This window comes from Bos indicus x Bos taurus, chromosome 19 (assembly GCF_003369695.1).
Source record: "Bos indicus x Bos taurus breed Angus x Brahman F1 hybrid chromosome 19, Bos_hybrid_MaternalHap_v2.0, whole genome shotgun sequence".
Classification (NCBI taxonomy): Eukaryota; Metazoa; Chordata; class Mammalia; order Artiodactyla; family Bovidae; genus Bos; species Bos indicus x Bos taurus.
Window position 1 is genome coordinate 59,114,979 of NC_040094.1, and position 24,666 is coordinate 59,139,644.

A 24,666-nucleotide genomic window follows, 5' to 3' on the forward strand; every position below is an offset into this window, starting at 1 on the left:
GCATTTCTCTGGGGCTTCGTAGTCACCTCACCTTTATTAAGAAAAGCTGGACTCTACTTGAAAACCTCTTAACTGAGTCCTAGTATATAAATATAAATGTCTATATGTCTCAGCATGTTTATTAAAAAAAAAAAAAAAATATATATATTAAAAAAACAGCATTTCTGGCTGGATGGGAGGTGGCACCTACAGCCCCTTCACCAGGCCGACCTTACTCCCTGGACAGGCCTGTCTCCAAGGAAGTCTAGAGCCCCAGAGCATGACTTCAAAGAGTTTGACATTAACATATACACAGTGCTGTACAGGAAGCAGGTAAGCAAGAAGAACCTAGTATTGCACAGGCAACTGTATGCAGCACAGTGGAACCTATAATGAAAAATAATCTGAAACTTACTTTCAGAATTTTCTGAAATCAGAATTGGCATAACTGAATCATGTTACTGCACACTTGAAACGAACACCACACTGTAGACTAGACTTCAATTAAAAAACGCAACTGCAGTGGCAGCCCACTCCAGCACTCTCGCCTGGAGACTCCCAGGACGGGAGCCTGGTGGGCTGCCGTCTGCAGGGTCGCACAGAGTCGGACACGACTGAAGCGACTTAGCAGCAGCAGCACTAAATAAAAGCACGGGAGTGGCAGGGCTCGAGAGGATTTAAAACCCTCTACAGAGTGTGTTGGAACACACACCCCTTCTTGGTTCTCCCGGAGGCGGCTAGCGGCCGTGAGGGCGCTGAGAGGTGGCTGAGCGCGGGGCTGGCCCGACCCCAAGGCCCGCCCAGAAGGCCCAGCCCCTCCCGCTCCCCGTGGCCACATGAGGCGGGGAGCTGGCGGTTCCCGCTGCCCCGGGAGCTGCTCACACGTGGATCCACTTCTGCAGCGTGTCTTTCAGGTACTCCTGGCTGATGGGATGCGCCAGCGTCCGGAGAGCCGGCTGGAACTCGACGACGGACGCGGGCAGGTGTTTGAACCAGCTGCACAGCTTCATCTCGTCCTGCAGAACCCAGACACCTTTTCCTGGGGAGAGGAGGACCAAGGCGGGGTCACCGGGAAGTTAACACAGGACCCGGGAGGGGTTTCCAAAAGTCACCCAGGCTTTCTCTAGGGGCAGCCAGACTGGACCCCAGAAACAGGGGGAGAAAGAAAAGTAGAGTATGTCCAGGGGCACCCTCATCTGGGAGGGAGTGTGGCACAGAAGGGGAAGGAGAGAGGAGGAAAAAAGGGCTGTGTCATCCTTGCATTTTAAAAGCAGTCGCTAAAAAAAAAAAAATAAAAGCAGTCGCTGAGCTGAAAGACAAAGCAGGATAGATGAGGCCAACTGACACACGTCTGTCCGCCACCACATCCTGCCCCTTCCCTTCTTCCTTTTTCTCATCTCTGATTCTGGACTCTCCTGAGGCTCGGTCCCCTGCACCAGCTCCTACCTATGACATCATCCACTTCCAAGGCCTCATGACAGCCATGCAAATACACGGCGGGTGTGTCTCCAGCCGGACTGCTCACTGCTCTGTTCTGGACCCACAGTCGCCCGTCCTCTCTAGTCCCACTCCAAGGTCGCAGCTGTTTCCAAGGCAAGGTTTTCAAAAGTAAAGTTGTCATCGGCCCTTTTAAGCCAACTCCTTTTCGAACCCTCCTACTCTGTCTGTGGGAATGTAAATGAATGTGGCCACCACAGAGAACAGTATGGAGGTTCCTTAAAAAACTAAAAACAGATCCAGCAATTGCACTCCTGGGTACACCTCTGGAGAAAACCATAATCTGAAATGATACATGGACCCCAGTGTTCACTGCATGACTATTTACAGCAATCAAGACATGGAAGCAACCTAAATGTCCACTGACAGAGGAATGGATAAACTGCAGTCTGTACATGCAACGGAACATTACTCGGCCATAAAAAACGAACTAACGCCATTTGCAGCAACATGGACGGACCTAGAGATGGTCACACAGAGTGAAGCATGTCAGAAAGAGAGCAGCGAACACTGGGTGGTATCAGAGTGAACCTTAAACAGACAATCAAATGGACTTAGAGAACAAACCTGTGGTTACCCAGGGGGAAGAGGGGGGAAATGAGGAGTCTGGGGTGAGCAGATATAAACTACTGTATGTAAAACAGATAAACAAGGTCCTACTAGTAGCACAGGGAACTATGTTCACTATCTTACAATAAACTATGACAACTTGAACGTATGAGTCGCTGTGCCATACCCCAGAAACACGCCGCTGCACGTCAACTATACTTCAACAAGAAAACAAGTCTCCTTTTCTGGTAAACTTGGACACCTCCCTTCCACACCCTCCACAGCCAATCCCTCAACACCCATCTCCTAAACACACATCCGCGTTGTCCAGTGAGCCCCGTCTCTACTGCCCCCATCACTCGCCACCTGGTTCGTGGTGACAGCCTCTTAAGTGAGCTCTCAGCATCCGCTCCACCCCACGGGGAACCACTGCCACGTAAAAGCCACGTACGTCTAATCCCACCTGGGACAGATGCCACCCAGTAAAAGCGCAGGGTGCAGGAGGCCTGAGTCCGGAAGGTCCTAGAAGGCTGTCTGCTGTTCTGCCCACATGTGCTGAGTTCACTGGTCACGAGGGAGAAACCAGCCACACACCTCCTCACGCTCCTCCCCACCTCAACTGCCCCTGCTTCCTTTCACTTCCTCACGTTCGAACATCCTCCTGGCCTCAGGACCTTTGCACCTGCTCTTCCTTTTTGCCTGGAACTCTCTTCTTTGCCTCTTACTCAACCTTCAGGTTTCAGTGTAAATATCCCGTCCTGGCTTCCCTGGTGGTCCAGTGGTTAAGAACCTGCCTTGTGATGCAGGGGACGTGGGTACAATCCCTGGCTGGGGAACTAAGATCCCACACGCTGCAGGGCAACTAAATATCTTGTCCGACTGTGGTCCCTCCATTCACGGCTACCAAGTCAAGCTGCACTCGGCCTGGAGAGTGATGACCAGGATTGCTATTAAGCAGATACTGTGGATTCATGAGTTCAACATCTGCCTCTACCTCTAGACTGTGACCTCCACGAAAGTGGGTCTGTATCTGTCCAATCCACTGCTGTATCCCCAGGGCCCAGCATAGCAGCTGGCAGGTGCCCGGTAAACGAATGAACCAGGAAACAGAAGAGGCTGGCTAAGAGCTCACCGCTAGGGTGCTGGCTGGTGATGCTGTCCAGCGTGGAGAAGAGCAGGCCACACGGCAGCAAGGGGTCTGGCAGCAGCCCCTCTGGTAGAGTGTAGAAGAGAGCATGTGCTTGGTTCAGAGTGGTGGCCAGCAGCTCCACCAGTGAGCAAATCTGAGCCTTGATCCCAGCACCTGCGAGAAGAAACCACCCTCTTTTAGCAGTGTCCTTTGGTAAAGTTAGAAACACAGAATGCTCTGGACTCCCTCAGCTCCTCCTGCTCCATCCCCATATCACATCTGGGAGAGAAGCCACGCCCACCGTGGTGAGGCTGGTTGAGAAGTTTCTGGATTGCTGCCTTTCTGGCCAGCAGGAAGTCTGTTAGGGCTTGGCGCGGAGAACTCTCTTCCAAGAGCATGATAGAGCACAGGGCCTCGGCCACAGCCTGGTCAGACACAGCTTGGCATTTGAGCAGCATCTTGCTCTCATGCAGGATGGTTGACCTAAAGAGATGATGGCAAAGGTCACAGGGAGCTTCTGACATCTTCGGAGAAGACCACCCAGTACACGAGGAGAGAGAAGACACGCTCCATAAAATCAGAGCGGTGCAGCTCGGCCATCACCAGAGAAGGTCCTGCTGGCGGACCACTTACCGGAAGTGGCTGGCAGCTGCCACCTGCCGGATGAGTATGGGGAACCGGGAGAGGACAGGGCTGTGTCGGGAACTGGAAGACTCCAGCTGCAGCAGCTTGTGGAGGTAGCAGCAGAGCAGGTAGAGCTGGGTGGCGTGGAGATACCGCGAGGCCTCCATGGAGCTCCAGATCTTCTCAGGGATTTCCAGGAGAAGCTTGATCTGGGCAGCCATGCTGTAGAACTTCTCCTGGGATGGCTGCTGGGGCTGCGGGCAAAGGCACAGAGCTGAGTCAGGACAAACAAGAGCCAGGTCAGCGTGGGGCCAGCTGGGGGAGATGCATGAGGGATCCGGGGGTACGGAACTTTCATGAACTTGGATTCGGTGCTGCTCAGCAAGGCATCGAGGTTGGTGTAGCAGGATTACTGGAGTTAAGTTTTTCCTACCAGGTCTACTTTTGCCCTGTCCCACGGAGGGGCAGACCAAATCTGGTCACTGCACTGGCAGGGTATCAGGGACCCCCGGGGTGTCTCAGCCCAGAGCCCACGCATCACCCCTCCAGGTAGCTTTTGGCCTTGCTGGGTTTGATGTTCGTCCTTCCTACACTTTGTCCTGCTGCTTTGACTGCCTTGTGGGCTTCGCTGCTGGCTGTTCTTCACCAACCTTCCCCTGAATTTGGGTCCAGCCTCACGCCTCTACTCATCTCAGTCTGTCCTCTCCCTTCACCATTCTCCTCCCTGAAACGTCCCCTCCACAGCACACCACACAGCCCTCACCACTCCCCATCGAGCCTTTGCTGCTGCGGCTAGACACTCCCTGGGACTTTCACTCATTTTCTGATCAGTATATTTAACACGAGGTTCATCTTCCTAGCACAACTTATAGCCACCTGACCTCCCTCAACACGTCTGCGTAGACCACCACGTCCCAGGACACTCATGTCGTGCTGATGGTTCTGCCGACATATCTACACCTCGGCTTCCGCAGTCACGTCCCTGGCTCCACTGCAGGTGATCGTCGTCTCACCCTTGCGTGGATCCGGAAGCCTAGCACTCGCACCGTGTGCCTTCTCTATCCCCTCCAGGCTACCCTTTCCCTTTCCTGTCACATGACATTCTTCAAAGGTCATTTAGATCTTAAGTGTGCCCAGTTCTAAGTGCCTAGTGTCTCAGCCTGGTGGTCAAGGGTTGCCTGTCCTTCCAGTGCTTTCTTCCAGGGACCTCTGAATCCACGGATTCTCATGGCGGGGGCGGGGTGGGGGGGCTACTCTGGAGTTGTGTGCAGACCTCTCATTGTGGTGGCTTCTCTTGTTGCGGAGCCCCAGCTCTAGGGTGTGTGGGCTCAAGAGCACAGGCTCACCAGTTATGCTGCAGGGGGCTTAGCCGCTCTGAGGCACGTGGGATATTCTTGGATAAGGGAGCGAAACTTTGTCTCCTGCACTGCCAGGCAGATTCCTTATCACCTTAGTTCCTTAAAATGAACCTGTTCCTCTATTAAAAGATGAGAGCCTGGGGACTGGTTACTACCTGCAAAGGGTAGCAGGCTTCTTTGCAGCCTGGAAGTTGTTCCTGGGAGTGGAGTGGGGGCGGGGGGCGGGAGGAAGGAACGAGCTGGGAGGGGAGGTGGTCGACACAGGGGAGAACTCTGTTCCCGAAACCATGTCGGCCAACAGGGAACAGGGCTGAACACCTAGCGTTTCCATGAGATGTGGGAAAGGAAGCCCGGCGACCCCAGGACTGAGGTGAGGGAGGCGAGGCCCGGAGCCCGGGAGGGGTCCTGAGGAGCCGCGGGGAACCGGCCAGCAGCGCGGGGAGGGCGGCAGGAGTGCCCCACGCCGGCCGCGGGGGCAGGGGGCGGCGGGGGCGCCTCCTGAGGCGGGTGGGCCCCGGCCGGGGCGCGGGCGTGGGGCTGACCTGCGGGTCCCGCGGCGGCCGGGGCGCGGCCGAGCCGGCCTGGCGGAGGCGGGCGCAGTACTGGTCGGTGGCCCTCACGGCGTCCACCAGCCCCGCGGCGCAGCGGCGCATCTGGCCGATGGTGTCGGCCGCCTCGATCAGATCGCGGTACCGCTCGCCCACCATCTGCCGTAGCTCCTCCTTCTTGTGCTCGATCTCGGCGCGCACCTGGCGCTCCAGCCCGCGGATCTCCTCCGCGCCGTGGGTCTCGAAGAGCGCCGCGGGGTCGCGGAGGTCCAGCCTCTTCAGAGCCGAGGAGGCGGCCGCGGCCGCCATGATGGACGCGTCAGCGGCCCAGCAGGGCACTTCCGCCCGGCCTTGCCGCCCCGCCGCCATCTTGGTTGAGGGCGGAAAGCGCTTCCGCCCGGTGGGTGGGGGCGGGGCCAGGCTTGTTCGGGGCGGCCGAGGGGCGGAGCCAGTGATGGGCGGCACTGTTTTTAAAGTTTTTTTTTAAAGTGGTTGGGCGGCACTTTTTTAAAAGGGAGCCTGCGTGGCTGCTGGGTCGCTGAGCCCGCCGGTGTGTTGGGGCGCAGCCTTACTCGGGTCTGAAGCCTCTCCTAGCGCCGGTGCAGCGTCTCCCCGTCGCGGTTAATTGTCATCAAGCGCCGGCGGTCTGACTGTAACCCCTCCTCGGGATGCTCGGGTCCCCTCGCCAGGCCCCTCGCGCGGCGCCGGATCGCGGTCTTTCCCCTGCGAGGGCTCGATGGCACACTTGGCCCGTCCCCTTCCCCTGGGTCGGCCCCCTTCTCCTCCGGGTCCCCGGCCGCCGCCGTGTCCAGGTCGGGCTGGGAGCCGGGTGGACGCACAGAGCTGACCGCTGGACCCCCATCCCTGGCTCTCAGCCTGCAGTCTTTTGGGACGTCCTGTTCGTTGTTTACTCTGGTCATCCACCGAATGCGATGTTAGGAAGAGGTACCTGGGAGTCTGTTTTCGTTCATTGGAAAGTAACTTCACAGATGCTCGGAACGCGGCCGGAGCGCAGGAGTGTGTGCGCGCAGGGATGTGTGCGCGCTCGTTGCTCTGGTTTTCTATTGTTGGTTATTTCTTTCGGGTTTTTGTGTTTGGTTTCAAACCAGCGTTGTACCATCAAAGATGTTTCCCCTGGTAGAACCTTACACTGGCGCCAGTGCGGCCAGGAGAGTAGTGGGCAGTGAGCAAAAGACTCAAATGCCTGAGAAAACGATGCCTGGGAGGAGGGCTGGGGTGGGGGGACGCCTGACTCATAATGAAACTTGGGGAGTATGGCTTCTTTCTTCTGAGTGTTTCCAAGACCCTTCATTTACAAAAACAAATCATTATTGGAGATTTCCTATGCACATTAAAGCAGAGAGAATGATACGGTGTGTCCACCAGCTGGGTCTTATGGTTGCTCAGTCATGGTTAGCCTCAGCCTCATGAATGCCCCAACCCCACATCCTCTCCCTCCCACCATCCCCATGATTTTGAGACAAATCCCAGGCATCAAAAAAATTCAATCTGTCAATTGAACCATTCATTTATAGTACTCTTCCTGGAGGAGGAAATGGCAACCCACTCTAGTATTCTTGCCTGGAGAATCTCACGGACAGGGGAGCCTGGCAGGCTACAGTCTATGGGGTCGCAAAGAATCGGGACACCACTTAGCAACTGCATAGAAATAGTACTCTAGTTTACCTCACCATAGCCCTGCAACCTAGGGAATTTGACAGGTGGGTAACCTGGGACCCAGAGAGGCTTTAAACCCAGAATGGATTTACTTGGTGTAACCGTCAAAAGTCCATCCACAACATGATCCCATGTACACTTCAGCCCTGGAAAGGAGGTAGGAATAATTATTCTATGTCTGACAAAACCCCCAGTGAAGCTTATTTATTCCTGCCACATAGTTAATCAGAGACAGAACAAGCACGTACACCTAGAATCCTGAATTCCTTTTCTACCTTCTCTCGCAACTTCCCACAAACTCAAAACGCTTCCTGGTGGCAGGTCTGCTCTTTGCTGCTACTGCAACCCCATTAGGTAGGGACACTTGCTGCTGCTTGGCTTCCCCTCGCCCGCAGGATCTCTCTTCTGTGTTTGAGAATCACCGCTGATGGCAATATCTCTCTGTTCCACTCACAGCTGAGCTGGGATCCGCCGATCAGACACAACCCTCCTAGGACTTTAGATGGAGAGCTAGTGATGTCAAGGAGCAGGGAGACTTCATTTTGGCAGTGACAGAGGTGACCCCTACAAACATCCACTCTCCAGGGGCAGCAGAGACACTGAATCCAGCTGTAGCATCCAGCTGCCAGTGACAGCCAGGGGTGACCTCCCCAGTATCTTGTGTTTCGACTAGATTCTGAGGGTTCACTTTCCTTGGTTCTTGTCTCTTTGCTGAGCAGGGTTCCCCAGCTTCCCCAGGGGTTTTATGGGCAGTCCAGTATCTTATTGATATATTTCAAAATCAAAACACTTTCAGTTGCTTGCCCTAGAGACTCCAACTGACCTATACCCCCTGAGTTTCTGGCTCCACGAATGAAAATTTGGCTGGCATCTTTGGAACAGCAAGCGGGAGGAATGTCAGCAGTCAACTTGGGTGTGGGGGCCTCAGGGTTCGTGTCGGGTGGGGGGCTTGCCCTGGCCACACAGCTGTCATTTCAGGTAGAGAAAGGGCAGGCTGGCATCGCAGCAGAGTGTCAGCAGGCTGCCGTCGTGCGGGGCTTTTTGCGCCTGCTCTCTGCCTCCCCAGCCAAGTTCCCCCGGCTGCCCTGAAGATGCCACTGTTGCCCTTCTGCTTGCGGATCCGAGCACCCAACAGAGGCTGTCAGCACACCGGCTTCTCGCCTGGGCGCCGGGGGCCTCCGGGGGCTGCGGGAACTGTGTGTCGGACTCTTCCCTCTCCACGGCCCCTTTCCCAGCCCCTCTGCATGGATGTGGCAGTGAGGCTTTCTTCTTCCTCCGCTTCTTGCTTCGTGGCTCTAACAAAACCAGGATGTGGGCAGGGAGTTCAGCTCCAGCAGCTGGGCAAGGCACTGGGCTGGGAGCCAGGGCTGAGATGTGAAAGAGTCTTTTTTTTTCTTCTTCGAGGAAGCACACAAGTAGAAGGTTCCTCCTTATTTTATTGCCATCTTTTTTTTAAAAAAACTTACTGTTTTATACTAGAATAGAGCCGATTAACAATGCTGTGATAGTTTCGGGTGCGTAGCTGAGTGACTCAGCCATACATAGATGCGTATCCATTCTCCCCCAAACTCCCCTCCCATCCACGCTGCTCCATAACACTGAGCAGAGTTCCCTCTGCTATACGGTAGGTCATCTATTTTAAATATAGCAGTGTGTACATGTCCATCCCCAATTCCCTAACTATCCCTTCCCCCAGCCTCCTCCCCCAACCATAAGTTCATTCTCTAAGTCTATGAGTCTGTTTCTGTATTCTAAATAAATTTATTTGTATCATTTCATTTTATATTGCACATATAAGGGACATCCTATGATATTTCAGCTTCTCTGTCTGACTTACTTCACTCAGTATTTTGCCATCTTTTAATTTTTATTTACAGATGACTGCATGTGTGTATGCGTATCTTGTGGCAACCCTTTTTTTCTTGTTGTTAACTTAAAAAATACATTTATTTATTTTTGGTTGCCCTGGGTCTTTGGGTCTTTGTTGCTGCGCGTGCGCACGGGCTTGCCCTAGTTGGGTCGAGTGGAGGCTGCTCTTTGCGGCGTGTGGTTTCCCACTGCAGCGGCTTCTCTTATTGTGGAGCATGGGCTCAATAGTTGTGGTGCAGATGCCTTTTTGCTCCATGGCATGCGGAATCTTCCCAGACCTGGGATCAAACCCGTGACCCCTGCATTGGCAGGCATAGTGTGGCAACTCCTGATGACAAATTTTCCTCCTTTCTCCTTAAATCTTCTGGGGTAGAATTTTAAGCATCCAGTGTTTTAAGTTCAAGAGATGACGTTTAGATCACCCTGGGCTCCTGAAATCAAACCTAGCATTCTGCCGATTATAATAGCTGTCATTTCAAGCCCCGCTTCAGCACTTGGCATGTCTTATGTTTAATTCTCACAGTACTTCTACAGCATAGCTCGTCTTCCACTCACCTGATTGTAAAACAGGGTTTCATCAGCAGCGAGGCACCTGTCCGAGATGACACAGGCAGTCGGAGGTCAAGTCAGTCTTCAGATCTCAGTTAGTCTGACTCTGTGGTCCTTGATCTTTGTCACATTACTAGCTTCAAAGAAAAATTCAGAACATCAAAAGCCAGAAGAACCAGACAATTCCGAAGCAAAATTCAGATAGCACTGGCACCGCCTCCTGCCCTTTGCCCAGCAGTGAGGGTCTGCAGGTTCAGGCAGGTGCAGGCCCCAGGCTGGAGTGGGCTCCAGTGATGCGGGAGCCAGTGACCCCGGGGCGGCCATGCCCGGGGGCCCAGTTGTCTGCGTGCTGGAGGGCTGTCTTTGAAAACCGGGAACATGTTCTGACATTTTCCCTTTCTCTGGGCCCGTCAGCACTCTTATCTCACTCAGAACATTGAGGAGGCAGGTTTCTCCTTCCTTTTAAATAGAAATATAGCAAGCCAGCCAGCATCATGCCTAAAATAGAAGGGTTTTTAAAAACAGATTTTTGCAGATCCCACATGTTCTCCTTCATTTATGCATTGTGTGGTCTCGCGTCTGGACCTTGGCTCCCTGATGAAAGGATTCAATAAATATATGCAAAATGAGTGAATAGCGTCCTACCTATATGTCGCATAGACACCAAGTGTCTGCCCAAAGGCCACGCTGGGAAAGGCAGAAGGGGCTTCTGTCATCAGTCACCTGATAGCTGAAATACCAAAAGCAGTAAGACGGTTCTGACCTGTATCACACCCACTTCAATGCCTCATTTCAGCCCCTCTTCTTTTTTTTAAGATTTTTTTGATGTGGACCAAAGTCTTTACTGAATTTGTTATAATACTGTTTCTGTTTTTAAAAAAAAACATTTATTTCTTTAGGCCGCTCAGGTCTTAGCTGTGGCACGTGGGCTCACTGGTTGTGGTGTGTGGGCTTACTTGCCCAGTGGCAATGGGATCCTCGTTGCCTGACCAGGGATCGAACCCGAGTCCCCCGCAGTGCATGGTGCATTCCTAACCGGTGCACCACCAGGAAAGTCCCTGTCTCTGTTTTTAACAACAAAGCTAGGAGAAATGGAAAAGGAGAAAGCAAGAAGGGAAAAGGAAAAAAGGAGAGGCATCTGACAGCAAATGAACAGATAGCAAAGAAAAGAAAGGGAAATTTGTTCTGATAAAGGATCGATTGTGTTGATCACAGGAGTGTCTGGGGCGGGACAGAAGATCCAGTCACGAACCACTTCCTGCGGTGATGGAGACATTGGGTGTTTGCCCTTGGCTGACATTCTAGTAGGGTAAGAATGCCTCCCACAGTCGTCTTAACATCTCTGTGTCAATGTTTATCAGCCTGTGTCAACTGGAGGTGACATTTGTCGTGGGAGGGATGGTTATTTGACTTAACTGTTTGCAGATACCGGAGACCCTGCCTTCAACAAATAGCCAGGCAGGCATCACATTTGATGAAGACAGCCTGGACGTCTGGACTGCCCACGAACTCAACACCTTCACTAGAAAAGGAGATATCAAAAATCCCACTTCAAACATTAGTTTGGACCCTTAATTAGTGTGTATTTGAGCGCCTGCTATGTTAACTAGCTCTGTTGATGTAATGGAGGATCGAAGAGATATTTGATGAACAGTCAATGATCCTGTAACAATCTCTCATTTCTCTTTTTAAACTTTTAATTTTGTATTGGGGTAAGGACCGTTAACAATGTTGTGAGTTTCAGGTGGGCAGCGAAGGGACACAGCCATACATACATGTATCCATTCTCCCGCAAACTCCCCTCCCACCCAGGTTGCCCCATAACATTGAGCAGAGTTCCCTGTGCCGTACAGTAGGTCCTTGTTGGGTCTCCATTTAATTTTTTATTTATTTGCTTTTTAAAGTTTATTTATTTTAATTGGAGGATAATTACTTTACAATACTGTGATGGTTTTTGCTATGCATCAGCCAACATGAATCAGCCACAGATGTGTGTCCCCCCGTCCTGAATCCCTCCTCACCTCCCTCCCCACCCTTATCCATTTTAAATATAGCAGTGTGCACATGTCTATCCCAGACTCCCTAACTATCCCTTCCCCACATTCTTCCCCGCTCCTCCCCAGCAACCATAAGTTCGTTCTCTAAGTCTGTCTCACTTGAAGCGTCCTGCACTCTCTTCCTTGCTCCACTGTTCCACTCTGGCTGATGAGCTTTCTCACTTGTATGGAGAAGACGAAAGTAATCAGGAAGGTCCTCAAGTTAAGTCCCCTAAATTCAACTCTGGATCTCACCCCTCCCACCTCTCAAGGAGCTCACTCTCTTCTCTCTCCTCCATAATTTTCTCCTTCTCAGCGGGATGGTTTCCATCATGTCAAAAATACTCCCTAGCGTCTCCCGTCTTATAAAAATGCTCCTTTGTCTTCCAGGCTCCTTCCAGCGCGCCCACCTCTCCCCCCATCACAATGAAACGTTTTGACCTTTGGTAATTGCTGTCTCTACAAGACGCCCCCAGTTCTCTTCTCCACCTCCATCCCTTAGGACTCCTTGCATTACCGTTGCGTCCACTGAAAACTCCATCCCTTAGGACTCCTTGCATTACCGTTGCGTCCACTGAAAACTCCATCCCTTAGGACTCCTTGCATTACCGTTGCGTCCACTGAAAGACCGCCCTCCCCATCTTGTGAGTCTCAGTCTCAGCACTCAGTCCATTTCTGGACCTTTCCGCAGCCTTCAGCATGGCTGACCCACCCCTTATTGACACAGTTGCCTTTTTTTTAAATTGGAGGATAATTGCTTTACAATATTGTGTTAGTGGCTGCCGTACGTCAACATAAATCAGCCATAGGTACACATATGTCCCCTCCCTCTTGAACCTCCCTTCCACCTCCCTCCCCATCCCTCTCCTCTAGGTTGTCCCACAGTGCTGGGTTTGAGCTCCCTGCATCATACAGCAAATTTTGCAGCACTATTTACAATAGCTAGAACATGGAAGCAACCTAGATGTTCATCGACAGATGAATGGATAAAGAAGTTTTGCATATATACAACAGAATATTACTCAACCATAAAAAGGAATGCATTTGAGTCAGTTCTGTTGAGGTGGGTGAACCTAGAGCCTGTTACACACAGTGGCCTTTTGACTGCTGTCAAGACAGCCTCTTCCATCACTAGGCACTTCTTCTTAATCTCTTTTGCTGGCTCTTCTTGCTTTGCGTGACTTCGTAACGTTGGAGGGGTCCAGGCTCAGGCCTTAGCGCTGGTCCCTCCTCAGTCTGCAGTGCCTGACTAGGTGACTCCATCCTGCCCAGGCCCTAAAGACTCAGAGGGTCACCCCAAGGGTTCAGGTGGGAATTACGATGGCGGTGCAAGTGTAGAGAAGGGGAAAGCTGTTTGCAGATAACTCCTGCATTTGTTCCTTCAGCCCAGGGCTCCTGGATGATGCATCTAGCTGCCTCCTTAGACTCTTCACTTGGGTGCCTAAGAGACATCTCAAATCCATTATGTCCAAGTAATCATTCTCTTCCAGCCACCCTTCCTATTCTCTGCTCCGAGCCAACCCTATCTCAGAAAATGGCACCACTGAGTTATTCATGCCCAAACCCCAGGAATAATCCTCCATGCTTCTCTCTGTCCACACCCAATCCATTTTCCAATCCTGTAGACTCTTCCTCCAAAATAGGGGTTGACGAACTTTGGCTATGAAGTCAGAGAGTTAATGGGCTTTGCAGGCGCTGAGATCTCTGTAAGAACTGTTCAGCAAGGCCACGGTAGCAGGAAGTCAGCAGTAGACAGTAGGTAAGTGAATGGGCATGGCTGTGTTCCAAGAACACGTCATTTACAGAAGCAAGCCGGGGGCCAGTGTTGGCCCATAATTTGCTAATCCCTGATGCAGGGTATATCCCTGGCCTTTTCCATTTCCACTGTTACTACCAGAGACCAAGTCATCAGTTTCTCATCTGAGCCACTTAGATTGCTTTCTCTTTTGTTGGTGGGAGCTTAGTTCCCACACCTGGGATTGAACCCACGCCCCCTGCACTGGAAGCGTGAGTCATAACCATCAGACCACTAGGGAAGTCCTTCGGATCACCTTCTAGCTCCCCCTGTTTCTACTCCTGTCCCCTTAGTAACTGTCTTCGTTCTGAAAGCAGCTGCATCTTTCAAAAGTGTGACCCAGGCCTGGGTGTCCCCTGCTTCAACCCTCCTGGGGCTTCTCCCTTTCTGGGCAAGTTCCAGCTCCTAGCAGAGGCCTTCCGGACCCTGCGTGACTGGCGCACCTCAGCCCGCTCTTCCCTCTCGTGCCAGTCCAGCCTCACTGGCGTCCTTTCTGTGTCATAAAGAAGGCTTGACTCACCCCTCTCTGAGGCTTTCACTCTGTCTGTTTGTTTTATCAGATCTTCACGTGGGGTCACCTCCTCTGAGAAGACTGCCTGGGTCACCCCAACTTAAAGTAGGAAGCGTTAGCATTTATAAAGGACTTTTTATATGTCAGCCACTGTTAGAAACAGTGCCTCATGAACTGCCTTATTCAATTCTCACAGAAAACCCCCTAAACTAGATCCTGTTCTTATCTCTACTTTATTGAAGGGGAAGTTGGGGCCAAGAGAGATTATATAATTTCCCCCAAATGATTGAGGAAGTGGCAGAGCTGATATAAACCAGGCTGTCTGGCTCTGGGGTCCACGACCTTAGCATCGCTCTTTACTGTCTATGTATCCCATTTATCATAATTTGTTTGTTGCTGTGTTGTGATACATGTTCATTTATTTATGCATCTGTTTGTCGCGTGTCTCCCCTTCAACTTGGAGCAGAGATCTGATCTGTCTTTTGTCTTATCAAATTCTCAGCTTCTAGACCACTACACACGGTACTGTGTCTGACACACAGCAGACACTCACGATTTGTTGAATGTGTGAAAAATAATTTAACTTTGTAGTAATTTATTAGTATGCTGACGAGTCTATAAACATTCAAAATATACCTTATCTTAGAATTCCTATGAAAGAAAGGAAATGGTTAGATTCATTACTCCAATTGCAAAAATGTTGAATTCATTCGTAATCTGCTCAGGCCTCCCCTTACCCCCAGAATATGTGAATTCTTTGGGCTTTTAAATGTTACTTATGAAATGAGAAGAGTCTTGTGGTCATTTTCACCTTCTTATTCCTTTCCCCGTTGCTTCTGGGCTGTGTACTCTAGGACAGCAATCCTGAGGGTCAGGATAAGTTCAAGGGAAGGTGGTCCCTTCCAGTGTGGTTGAATGTTTTCAACTGAAGGACACATCTGTAAGAGAAGCTTTTTTATTACAGTGGCTCAGCAGTTGAGAATCTGCCTGCAGTGCAGGAGAGGCCGGTTTGCTCCCTGGATCGGGAAGATCCTCTTCAGAAGGAAATGACAACTCACCCTAGGATTCTTGCCTGGGAAATCCCATGGACAGAGGAGCCCGGTGGGCCACAGTCCATGGGGTCGCAAAAGAGTCAGGCGTGACTTAGCAACCGAACAACAACAACACGTTATTTCAGTAATCCTGCCCTCACCAGTATTCTTGCGTGGGAAATCCCACGGACGGAGAAGCCTGGCAGGCTATAGTCCATGCGGTCGCAGAGAGTCGGATACGACTGAGCAGCTTCAGTTTGCCCTCACCTTGCTTAGAGAAGTATGTGGCCCCCAGGCACCCATAGCTGCCACCTGAGAATATTTGACTGTAATGATGAAAGAAGGGGTTTCCTCTTGGATACAGCATAATTGGAGAAGTAACTTGGGAGGAAGCAGTTGTCAAGTCTCCCTTTCCTGGGGATGAACCATTGGCAGGACCCTGTCTTATCCTGGGACTCACGTGTCAGTTAATGAGGACTTAGAGCACGAAGAGTTCAAAGACGCCGGCGGGGAAATCAGAACGCCGAGCAAACTGCCGTTTCAGGAGGCGTGCTTGCCGGAAGCCTTGTCTCTCCTGGACTGTGGACTTTGTTTGCTTCTGTTGTATTTTAAGCTCTACCAGGTAAATCAGAGACAAAAACCTGCTTGGCCTGAGGCTGGGTGGTCAAAGACCCTGAGTTCTTAAGACTTGGGAAAATTTGCTCTTTGAGTGTCTGCAAATAGAGTCTGGGGGAGAATGCCAGCACTTGGCTAAAACGTATTGAATCTTCTTTTGATAGGCTTTTGGTACAGGCGCGGATCGTGGAAGTGTGTACTACTTGACATTTGAATTTGAAAGGCCGTGCCGAGGAGTTTATGTCTTGCAAAAGAGGCGCGTTGTCTGCCCAAAGCAGAATCTCTGGGTGTTGACCAACTGGCATCCTGTGTGAGCGGGTAGAGCTCTAATCCTGCATCCTGTTTGCTGCTCCCGAGCTGTCCAGGGGTTATTTTCTGAAAATCCAGTTTATCCTCTTAGAATTTGCTAATTTTAAAAAATATATTTAAAAAAATATATTTATTTATTTGGCTGTGCCACGTGGGATCTTCCATCTTCATTGCAGCCTGTGGGACTTCTAGTTGCAGCTTTCAAACTCTTGGTTGTGGCACATGGGATCTAGTTTCCCTGACCAGGGATTGAACCCAGGCCCCCTGTATTGGGAGTGTGGAGTCTTAGCCACTGGACCACCAGGGAAGTCCCTATCCTCCTAGAATTTAGAGAGTGCTTTTAACTCCGGAAGGCCCCCAGGGCCCCTTGTTATGCCCTTCGGCACCTTGGTGAGGCATGAGGTAAGGGTAGGGGTGGGTCCGGGGGTCCAGTGGAGGGTAGCTCAGGTGGTTTGCTCACCTCCCTGTGGTGCAGTGTGCAGGGGGCATGCGCGGTACCCTGGTTTTGCCCTGGGCTCTTCAAAAGTGGCAGTTGGGTTTTTGGTCTTTTTGTATCTCGTTGTTCATAATTTTGCCCCAATTGCACGCATGCAGTTATTTTTAGTCTGCTGTCGTTTCTTTGTATTTTGTTGCTCGAGGAAATCTGTGTCCGGGTGTAAGTCTTATAGCAAAGGGTCCCAGGTCCCAGCCTGTCTTAGGGGAGGAGCAAAGGGGTGTAATAGGATTCTGCCTGTGGGCGAATGACATCGCAGGCACAGCTCCTGGTCCCGCCTCCCCCGTGGCGTCAGCTCTCAGGGGCTCTCCCAGCCTCCCCCGTTTCAGTGCTCGGGCTGGTGACTGTCTTCCACGTTTGCCTGGACTCCGGGCTCCTCATCCAGCTCTCTCCCCCGCCCCATCCCTGCGTGTGCAGCTCCTTCCATTACATTCGTTTTAGTTAAGCCCCTCGGAGTGTGCCATCTGTTTCCAGCTGGACTGTGTGCCATGCAGATGGTTATAGAGCCCGGATTAGCGACGTGACTCCCCCGCCCCGTTAGCACCAGGCCCCAGCCCAGCCCCCATGTCACCCTGGGGGAAGGACGAACAGCTCAGCATTTAGAACACGCCGTGCGCCCAAAGTTTCTGCAACACCTGGACAACACGAGCCCCTGTTTAGGAGGAGGAGACCTCGTATCCCCTGTCTGTTCGGGTGCAGACAGGTTGAGGCTTAGCAGAGCAGGAAAGCCCTCTAGGCAAGAACACTGTGTGGACAGAAATCGTTTAGCGCCTTGCTGGGCAGTGCATAATCCACTTACTTTTCTGTGCTGGACTTGCTTTATTTTGCATCATGCAGTCAGTTATGTCAGGGCCAGCTGAGTTTTTCTAATGGCAGGATCAGAAGCCGTGGTTTAATATTAGCCACTCTGGAAAATGTTCGGTGGTTTAATGACCCAGAAGTTTCTGGTCTTTTCTTGCTGCGAGGAAAGGCGAGGGGAATTTCACGTTTATTGGACACCCCTCCGTACCTGGTAATGTGATAAATTATCTGCACTATCTCCTTTCAGCCAGTCTTTATACAGCTCTGTCTCGTAGGTAGTGCGATCCCAGTTTTGCAGACAGGAAAGCAGGGGTTTGGGAATGTCACGAGCTCCAGGTCACACCTCCCATAAGTCAAAGTGCAGTGGCGTGGTTAACAAATCGGGTTCTGGGCGAGGGATGTAAGTCTGCTCTGCCTCGGTATCCTCATCTGTAGAATGGGGGTAACAGTTGGGCCTACTTCATAGAGCTCTTGTGGCAATTGAATACAGTGGTGAATATAAAGTGCTTAGAACAGGACTCCAAAAGGCAGTGCATCGTGAGCCCTCCAAAAGTTAGCTAATTTCCTTTTCTGATTTTAACAGTCTAACTCATATATAAGACTGTTTTAAGCACCTGGAAATTTTTGTAATGTTTTGATTTTGAGTGAAAGACATGATGAGAAGATGATAGAAAGTCATTTTCTTTAACCTGATTTCAAAACTCTTGACATTTCTCTGTCATCAGTCTGGTACTGGCAAATCTGACATGTCTTTATGACATTCTTAGAGCATCCCTTTGGTCGTCTGCTTTACCGTGACTTTGTCATGCTACTTAAACTATTTTACAAAATCTGGAAGAAATCAGATGGGGCTGTTAAAAAGTCATTGTACTAAATGGGACTTTTTAAAAGATTTTTTTTTTTTTGAAGTGGACCATTTTAAAAGTCTTTATTGAATTTGTTACAATATTGCTTCTGTTGTTTGTGTTCTGGTTTTTTGGCCCCTGAGGCATGTGGGGTCTTAGCTCCCTGACCAGGGATCGAACCCACACCCCCTGCACTGGAAGGATAAGTCCCAACCACTGGACCGCCAAGGAAGACCTGGTTGTCTGTTTTTAAGCCCTGATTTTTTTTTCTTTTTTCTTTTGCTATCAGGCAAATAATGGCTAAGACATCTAGAGAACGTCTTGAATGCTTTTCACTGGGCTGGGAGTTCTAAGACAAATTGTAAAATTCTAAAGTTTCCAGTTCCCCATTTTAGGTGGGTTGTGTTAGCTAGAACTCTGGTTCATTCTCCTGAATCTGTGGGATCTTTTTCAGAAGTAGGCAGGAACCGAGCTGAGTCCACATGGCTGGCCTCATGAACAGACTTCGCCCTGTGTTCCTTCACTGAGAGTGTGATTTCTTGTGGAGGTGGTTTCTGAAATAGTACACTTGCAAAAATAAATAAAGTCACTAAAAAAAAAAAAGTTTACTTCTTGGTTTCTAGTATATACCATCAATTATAACAGTGAAGATTGAAGTAAATTCATTTGACAGAAGCTCACACAATTACAAAGGCTGGTGCAGCTTATTTGAAAACATAAGCAACATTAGCTATTTCGTCTAAATCCTGAGCACATAGGAATGACATATTAGCAAAAATATACCAAGATACCATGATAGTAGTAACAATTTCTGGCTTCAGCACACACCTATTCTCCACATATTATAAAGAAGTTCTTGCACTGTTTTGAAAGTTTTAGGACCCACAACAGATTTCCCAACCTGGGGATGGGGCAAAGGGACTGAGAACCCCCCGGGAATTTGACTTTGGAGGCCAGTGGGATTTGATTACAGAACTTCCACAGGACTGGGGAAACAGACTCTTGGAGGGCACAAACAAAGCCTTGTGCACACCAGGACCCCAGAGAAAGGAGCAGTGACTTCACAAGAGACTGAGCCAGACATGCCTGTGGGTGTCCAGGAGTCTCTGGCGGAGGCGTGGGTCCACAGTGGCCTGCCGTGGGGTCAGGGGCACTGAATACAACAGTGCATGCAAAAGTCCTTTTGAAGGAGGTTGCCATTACCCCTACCATAGTCTGGCCTCAGGCCAAACTACAGGGAGGGAACACAGCCCCACCCATCAACAGAAAATTGGATTAAAAGATTTACTGAGCATGGCCCCACCCCATCAGAGCAAGACCCAGATTCCTCCACAGCCAGTTCTTCCCATCAGGAAGCTGCCACAAGCCTCTTATCCTTCTCCATCAGAGGGCAGACAGAATGGAAATCACAATTAGAGAAAACTAACCGAACTGATCACTTGGATCACAGCCTTGTCTAACTCAGTGAGCCATGCCGTGTAAGGCCACCCAAGATGGACCGCATGGTGAGAGTTCTGACAAAATGTGGTCCACTGGAGAAGGGAATGACAAACCACTTCAATATCCTTGCCCTGAGAACCCCATGAACACTATGAAAAGGCGAAAAAAAAAAAAAAAAAAACACCCAACACAGCACATAGTTAAAACCCTTTTTACCTTCGAGGTTGCTGGAGGCGTTTTCTGGGTGTCCCAGGTTTCCTGGTATGGGTAGAGCATGGAAGGAGAAAGAAAACTCCTTTAAGCCTTCACAGATGGGGATGGAAAGGAGCCCGAAGCCTCCCATTACCTCCAGCACCTTCAGAAAGGGGGAGCCAGGAACGATGCCGGGACCACTCAAAACAGCAGACGAGGAGGGCGAAATGCATTCGAGAGCGAGTGTGAAGAGCCTTCAGTCTCCTCTGATGATGATTGATCTGCTGTTTATAAAAACCCACTGTTGTTTATGGTGCGTGACAGCTGGAGAAGGCTGGATAGAGTGACTCTGGAACAAGGAGTGAGGATGACTATGAGGAACACACCTCACACTAGACCGTCTTCAGCGAGCTCTGAAAGCACCACTCACTCCGCACTCTGCTCTTAGTGAGACGGTTCTCGGCTCTTGGAAACTTGATGGAGACCCTTCCTGGGGAAAAGGCTTTCAGATCATCGTGGGGAGTTGAATCGTTCCTTTTCCTCGGGATCAGCTGGGGAGAGTGGCGGCCCTGTGGGGCTGGACCTGGCTGATTTCCTCCTCCAAACACATGGTCCTTAGCAGGTTGTTCTAACTGGAAACCTTTTCCTCCTACTCCACGAGCTGTTAATAAACTGCTTCTGTCTGAGACAACACCAAGATAGGAAGGCTGGAGAGATGGAGAAGAGGCATGAGCGAGGCTGATACCCACAAGGGTTCTTGGCCTCCTTAATCAATAGAAATTGATCATAAACCAGACAGCAAATTCAGACAAGGCTCTATTGGGGCCCCTGCACAGGGCCCCTTGCTTATTCCCCAAAGCTAGCTTGTTCCTTATATGGGGTGAGGGTAGGGGGTGTGTTCAGGGCGTCAGGCTGGAGGGGTGGCTTTGGGGTGTGCCCACCCCGCTGTGTGCGCAGGACACGTTCCCTTGCTTTTGCTCTTGACACCCACTGTTTGCTCCTGGCTCTTCAGAAGTGACAGCAGGGATTTTTTTTGGGTCTTTTCCTATCTTTGGTCCATAATTTTGCCCCACCTGTGCATACACGCAGTTGTTTTTAGTCCCACACAGTTTCTTCGTATTTTGTTGCTGGAGGAGAGGTGCTTCTCGGTGTAAGCACTGCAGCAAAGGATCTCAGGTCTCAGGATGACTCTGGACTAGAGCTGTCACGTCTATGATCGAGGAGGAATGGGGTTTCCTTGTTGCAAAGACAGTCCCTGCGCCACACGGCATGCCTGAGGATGTGACCGGTGCCACCTGAAACGCCGGGAGCAAGCAGAGGGGGTCGTGTGAGGGTACAGGAGGGAAAGACCGTGAAACAGCTGAGGTCTGTCACCTCCCAGAGGAGCTGTAATGAATAATACAGCACCATCCACTTGGGAGAGCTATTTGGGAGACTGTTTTGTTTTATTCTTTTAGCTGATGAATCATTTATTCAAACAAGGCAAAGACATCTCCACATTGTTTCGTTCTCTACAGAAAGTGGAACGTTTTAAATAGATGACTTTCTCTCTTTTTCAACAGAACTTTCTTCAATCTGGTCCCAGGAACTGTTTTTCATTTTAGGATTTACAAATAGTAACACATATGCACCCATTACAGCCAAAACAGCATGCTTGAATTTCGGATCGTCCTTCATTATTACAGTGACTCTACCGACATATGGAGAAAACCCTCCAGCTCTCCCCACCACGTCCTTCTGTTCAGGCCAGTTCTGGTCTTCCTGGGACAAGCCTCTGTCATCAACTTCCTCGTTCTCTGTTTTAGTCAGAAATTTGACGTCTCCATTATCTTTTTCATGAACTTCGATTACTCTGGGAACTATTGGAAGTAGGAGACTAATCTTAAAAAAAAAAAAAAAAAAGAAAGCATTGTAAGTGGAAGCCAAATTGAGTCTTAATCCAGTCTGAGCCTTTGCTCTAGAAGTGTCTAGACTTTAAAGTGGCAGTGCAGCTGGAACTAAGCTAACTCTAAATCATCTTGAGAATGAGCCCTGGAGACTCCTGTTCAAGCAAGGCTCTAAGAACATGCTGTTCCCCATCACATACTGAAAGAGAGTGAAAGTTGCTCAGTCACATCTGACTCTCTATGACCCCGTGGACTATAGCCCACCAGGCTCCTCTGTCCATGGAGTTCTCCAGGCAAGAATACTGAAGTGGGTTGACATGCCTTCCTCCAGGGATCTTCCTGACCAAGGGATCGAATGCAGGTCTCCTGCATTACAGGCAGACTTTTTACCATTTGAGCCACTCAGTTCATCAAGGAAGGCTCTAAAAAGATGCTCTTCTCCGTCACATACTGGCTGGTCTTTAGAAGCATGGGATGAGGGGCTTCCCTGGCGGTCCCATGCTTCCAGTTAAGATCCCATGCTTCCAGTGGAGGGGGTGGGTTTGATTCCTGGTCAGGGAAGTAAGATCCCACACGCTGCATGCCCCTCCCTTCCACCCCCTCCCCCGGCCAAAAAAGAAAATGCACAAATGCACAGGATGGGCTGATGCAGGTGTCTCGAGCTGTGAAAATGGACGGGGTGGAACAGTGGGTGAAGGGAGGACTTCTTTTATCTTGAAGACATGCTTTTGTGGAGGTGCGTTCATGGTTGAGAAAGAGAACTGTGATTCATTCTCTTGGTGGCCGAGCATCTCAGTTTCGCTCAGATTTATATTAGGAAGCTGGCACGGTGGGCGGGGTGGTGGTGGTTTTGGTTGATGTGCGTGTGTGTGCTCTGTCACCTCCAACTGTTTGTGACCCCATGGACTGTAGCCCACCAGGCTCCTCTGTTTGTGCAGTTTTCCCAGGCAAGAATACTGGAGTGGGCTACCGTTTCCTCCTCTAGGGGATCTTTCTGACCCAGGGATTGAACCCACATCTCCTGTGTCTCCTGCACTGTAGGTGGATTCTTTACCGCTTGAGCCGTCGTGGGGGGTGGGGGTGGGGAATGTCTATTGAAACACTGTCCTCAGTAAGGATCAATTAAAAAAAAATTATTTGGAGTGATTTTTCTGCAAAGCAGTTGTCATGTGTTTCTTATGCAAAAGTATTGTATGAGCAGGATCTGCTTTAGGGTGGTTGACTGGTGGGAGTGATTTGTAGTGAATTGTCCACACCCTTTTGCCTTTTCTTTTTTTTAAACTTAAAGTGTTGTTGCAGGGACAGTTGGCTGGGGCTTGGTGTGCAGTCTGTGGCCTGGCACAGAATCCTCTGGATGAAAAGTTACTGCCGGCCCAATGTCCTCCTTCCCCATCGAGAAAGAGATGACTCAACATCCTTAGACTTCAGAGGAGTTAGTCAGGTTCTAGTTCTCTTCCTCGGTTGAAAGCCTTGGCGATTCTCCGAATCTGAGATCTTGCCCCAGAGATGCAGAGGTTGTGCCATGTGTGCACGCGAGTGTGTTACACGTCCACTTCCTGTGTGTGTGCATTCATGTCACATGCACACATGTGAACGTGTTCTTCACGTGCACCGGCATCCCGTGTGCATGCCCTGGCTCGGGGGTGTGGTCTGTATGTGTCTGAGCAAACTCAGGGCAGCGAAGGTACCAGTTGAGCTGAACTTGAGAGTCTTACTGATTTAGGCAGCGTCACGTGGCATGCGGGATCTTAGTTCCCCAACCAGGGATCAAACCCACACCCTTACACTGCAAGTGTGGAGTTTTAACCACTGGATCAGGGAAGTCCTTGAACTTAAGAGCCTTAGAAGATGGTCCATTTCGCTGGAGAAGTGGATGCTGGTAAAGGATAAGAAAACAGCTAAGCTTTCATTGTGTTATGTAAGAACCATTTGGGGTTCTTGTTAAAAAAGAACACTCATGAGAAAAAAAGATCTGGCTTCTCAGGAATGGACCATGTTCCCTGGCCTGGGGGACAGGGAGCCTTGAAGAAACTGATACCCAGCCACCTTCCAGACCAGAGGTGGGATACTGTCCCAGAGGGTGTTGCTGCCTTTTGGGGTACTGGTGCATCTGTAGGTAGTCCTGCAGAGCTGGTGGCCGACCTTCCTGTTTTTGGCCATGCCAGGAAACATGCAAGATCTTAGTTCCCCCACCAGGGCTCGAACCCATGCCCCCTGCAGTGGAAGCTCGGATCTTAATCACTGGACTACCAGGGAAGTGGTGGTGGTTTAGTTGCTCAGTTGTGTCCGACTCTTGCAACCCCGTGAACTGTATCCGAACAGGCTCCTCTATCCATGGGGTTCTCCAGGCAAGAATACAGGAGTGGGTTGCCATTTCCTTCTCCAGGGGACCTTCCCAACCCAGGAATCGAACCCAGGTTTCCCGCATTGCAGGCAGATTCTTTACTGACCGAGCTATGAGGGAAGCCCTTAGTCCTCTTTTGAGACTAGCCGTCTTCTCTCAGGACCCCTGTGCTGGCTACCTTGTAATCTATTCCTTGTAAGGACTTGGGACCACTGCGTCTCCTGCATGCAAACTACCGCAGTCTTATTTGGTAAATCACAGCACACCCCTCTATTTCTCTTCGCAGCCAAGGGACCTTCTCTATTGCTTAAGCGATTGGAGGCTGCGATCACTGAGTAACTGGTGTGGGTAAAGCCTAGGAAGTCATTCTGGATTTCTTTTTAAGTGGGCCTTGCATCCCATGCCTGGACAGGCTTCTCTGAAAGGATGGGGCGATTTTATCTTTAACCAGGACAACCCTCTTCTTCTTCCAGTCCTTACAGGATCTGGACACAAATCCTCCCCCTCTGGACCAGACATGCGTCCTCAGAAAGAGGTCTTTTCCTCCCCCAGGGCTGGTCCTTCAGTGACACCAGGAGAGCAGAGAGAG

The 24,666-nt window shown here is 50.4% G+C and overlaps 2 protein-coding genes across 5 annotated transcripts in view; one reads left to right on the forward strand and one right to left on the reverse strand.

Annotated features, from left to right (window-relative positions):
* The window catches only part of COG1 (component of oligomeric golgi complex 1), a 12,170-nt gene extending 6,151 nt beyond the window's left edge, over positions 1–6,019 (reverse strand). The window contains exons 1-5 of one of the 2 annotated variants that reach the window (XR_003506904.1): positions 5,679–6,019; positions 3,788–4,032; positions 3,456–3,637; positions 3,158–3,328; positions 862–1,018 (exon numbers count right to left, since the gene is read on the reverse strand). Coding sequence is in view for 1 of the 2 variants with exons in the window: in XM_027518923.1 (XP_027374724.1) it covers positions 862–1,018; positions 3,158–3,328; positions 3,456–3,637; positions 3,788–4,032; positions 5,679–5,993 (1,070 nt within the window). In the remaining variant the exon portion in view is untranslated. The remainder of the gene's footprint in view (positions 1–861; positions 1,019–3,157; positions 3,329–3,455; positions 3,638–3,787; positions 4,033–5,678) is intronic. The other variant, XM_027518923.1, reaches the window with a different exon arrangement.
* Positions 5,403–24,666, forward strand: part of SLC39A11 (solute carrier family 39 member 11) — a 376,154-nt gene continuing 356,890 nt past the window's right edge. For 2 of the 3 annotated variants that reach the window (XM_027518931.1, XM_027518935.1), the window contains exon 1: positions 5,403–5,506. The gene's annotated coding sequence lies outside the window, so the exon portion shown is untranslated. The remainder of the gene's footprint in view (positions 5,507–24,666) is intronic. The other variant, XM_027518932.1, reaches the window with a different exon arrangement.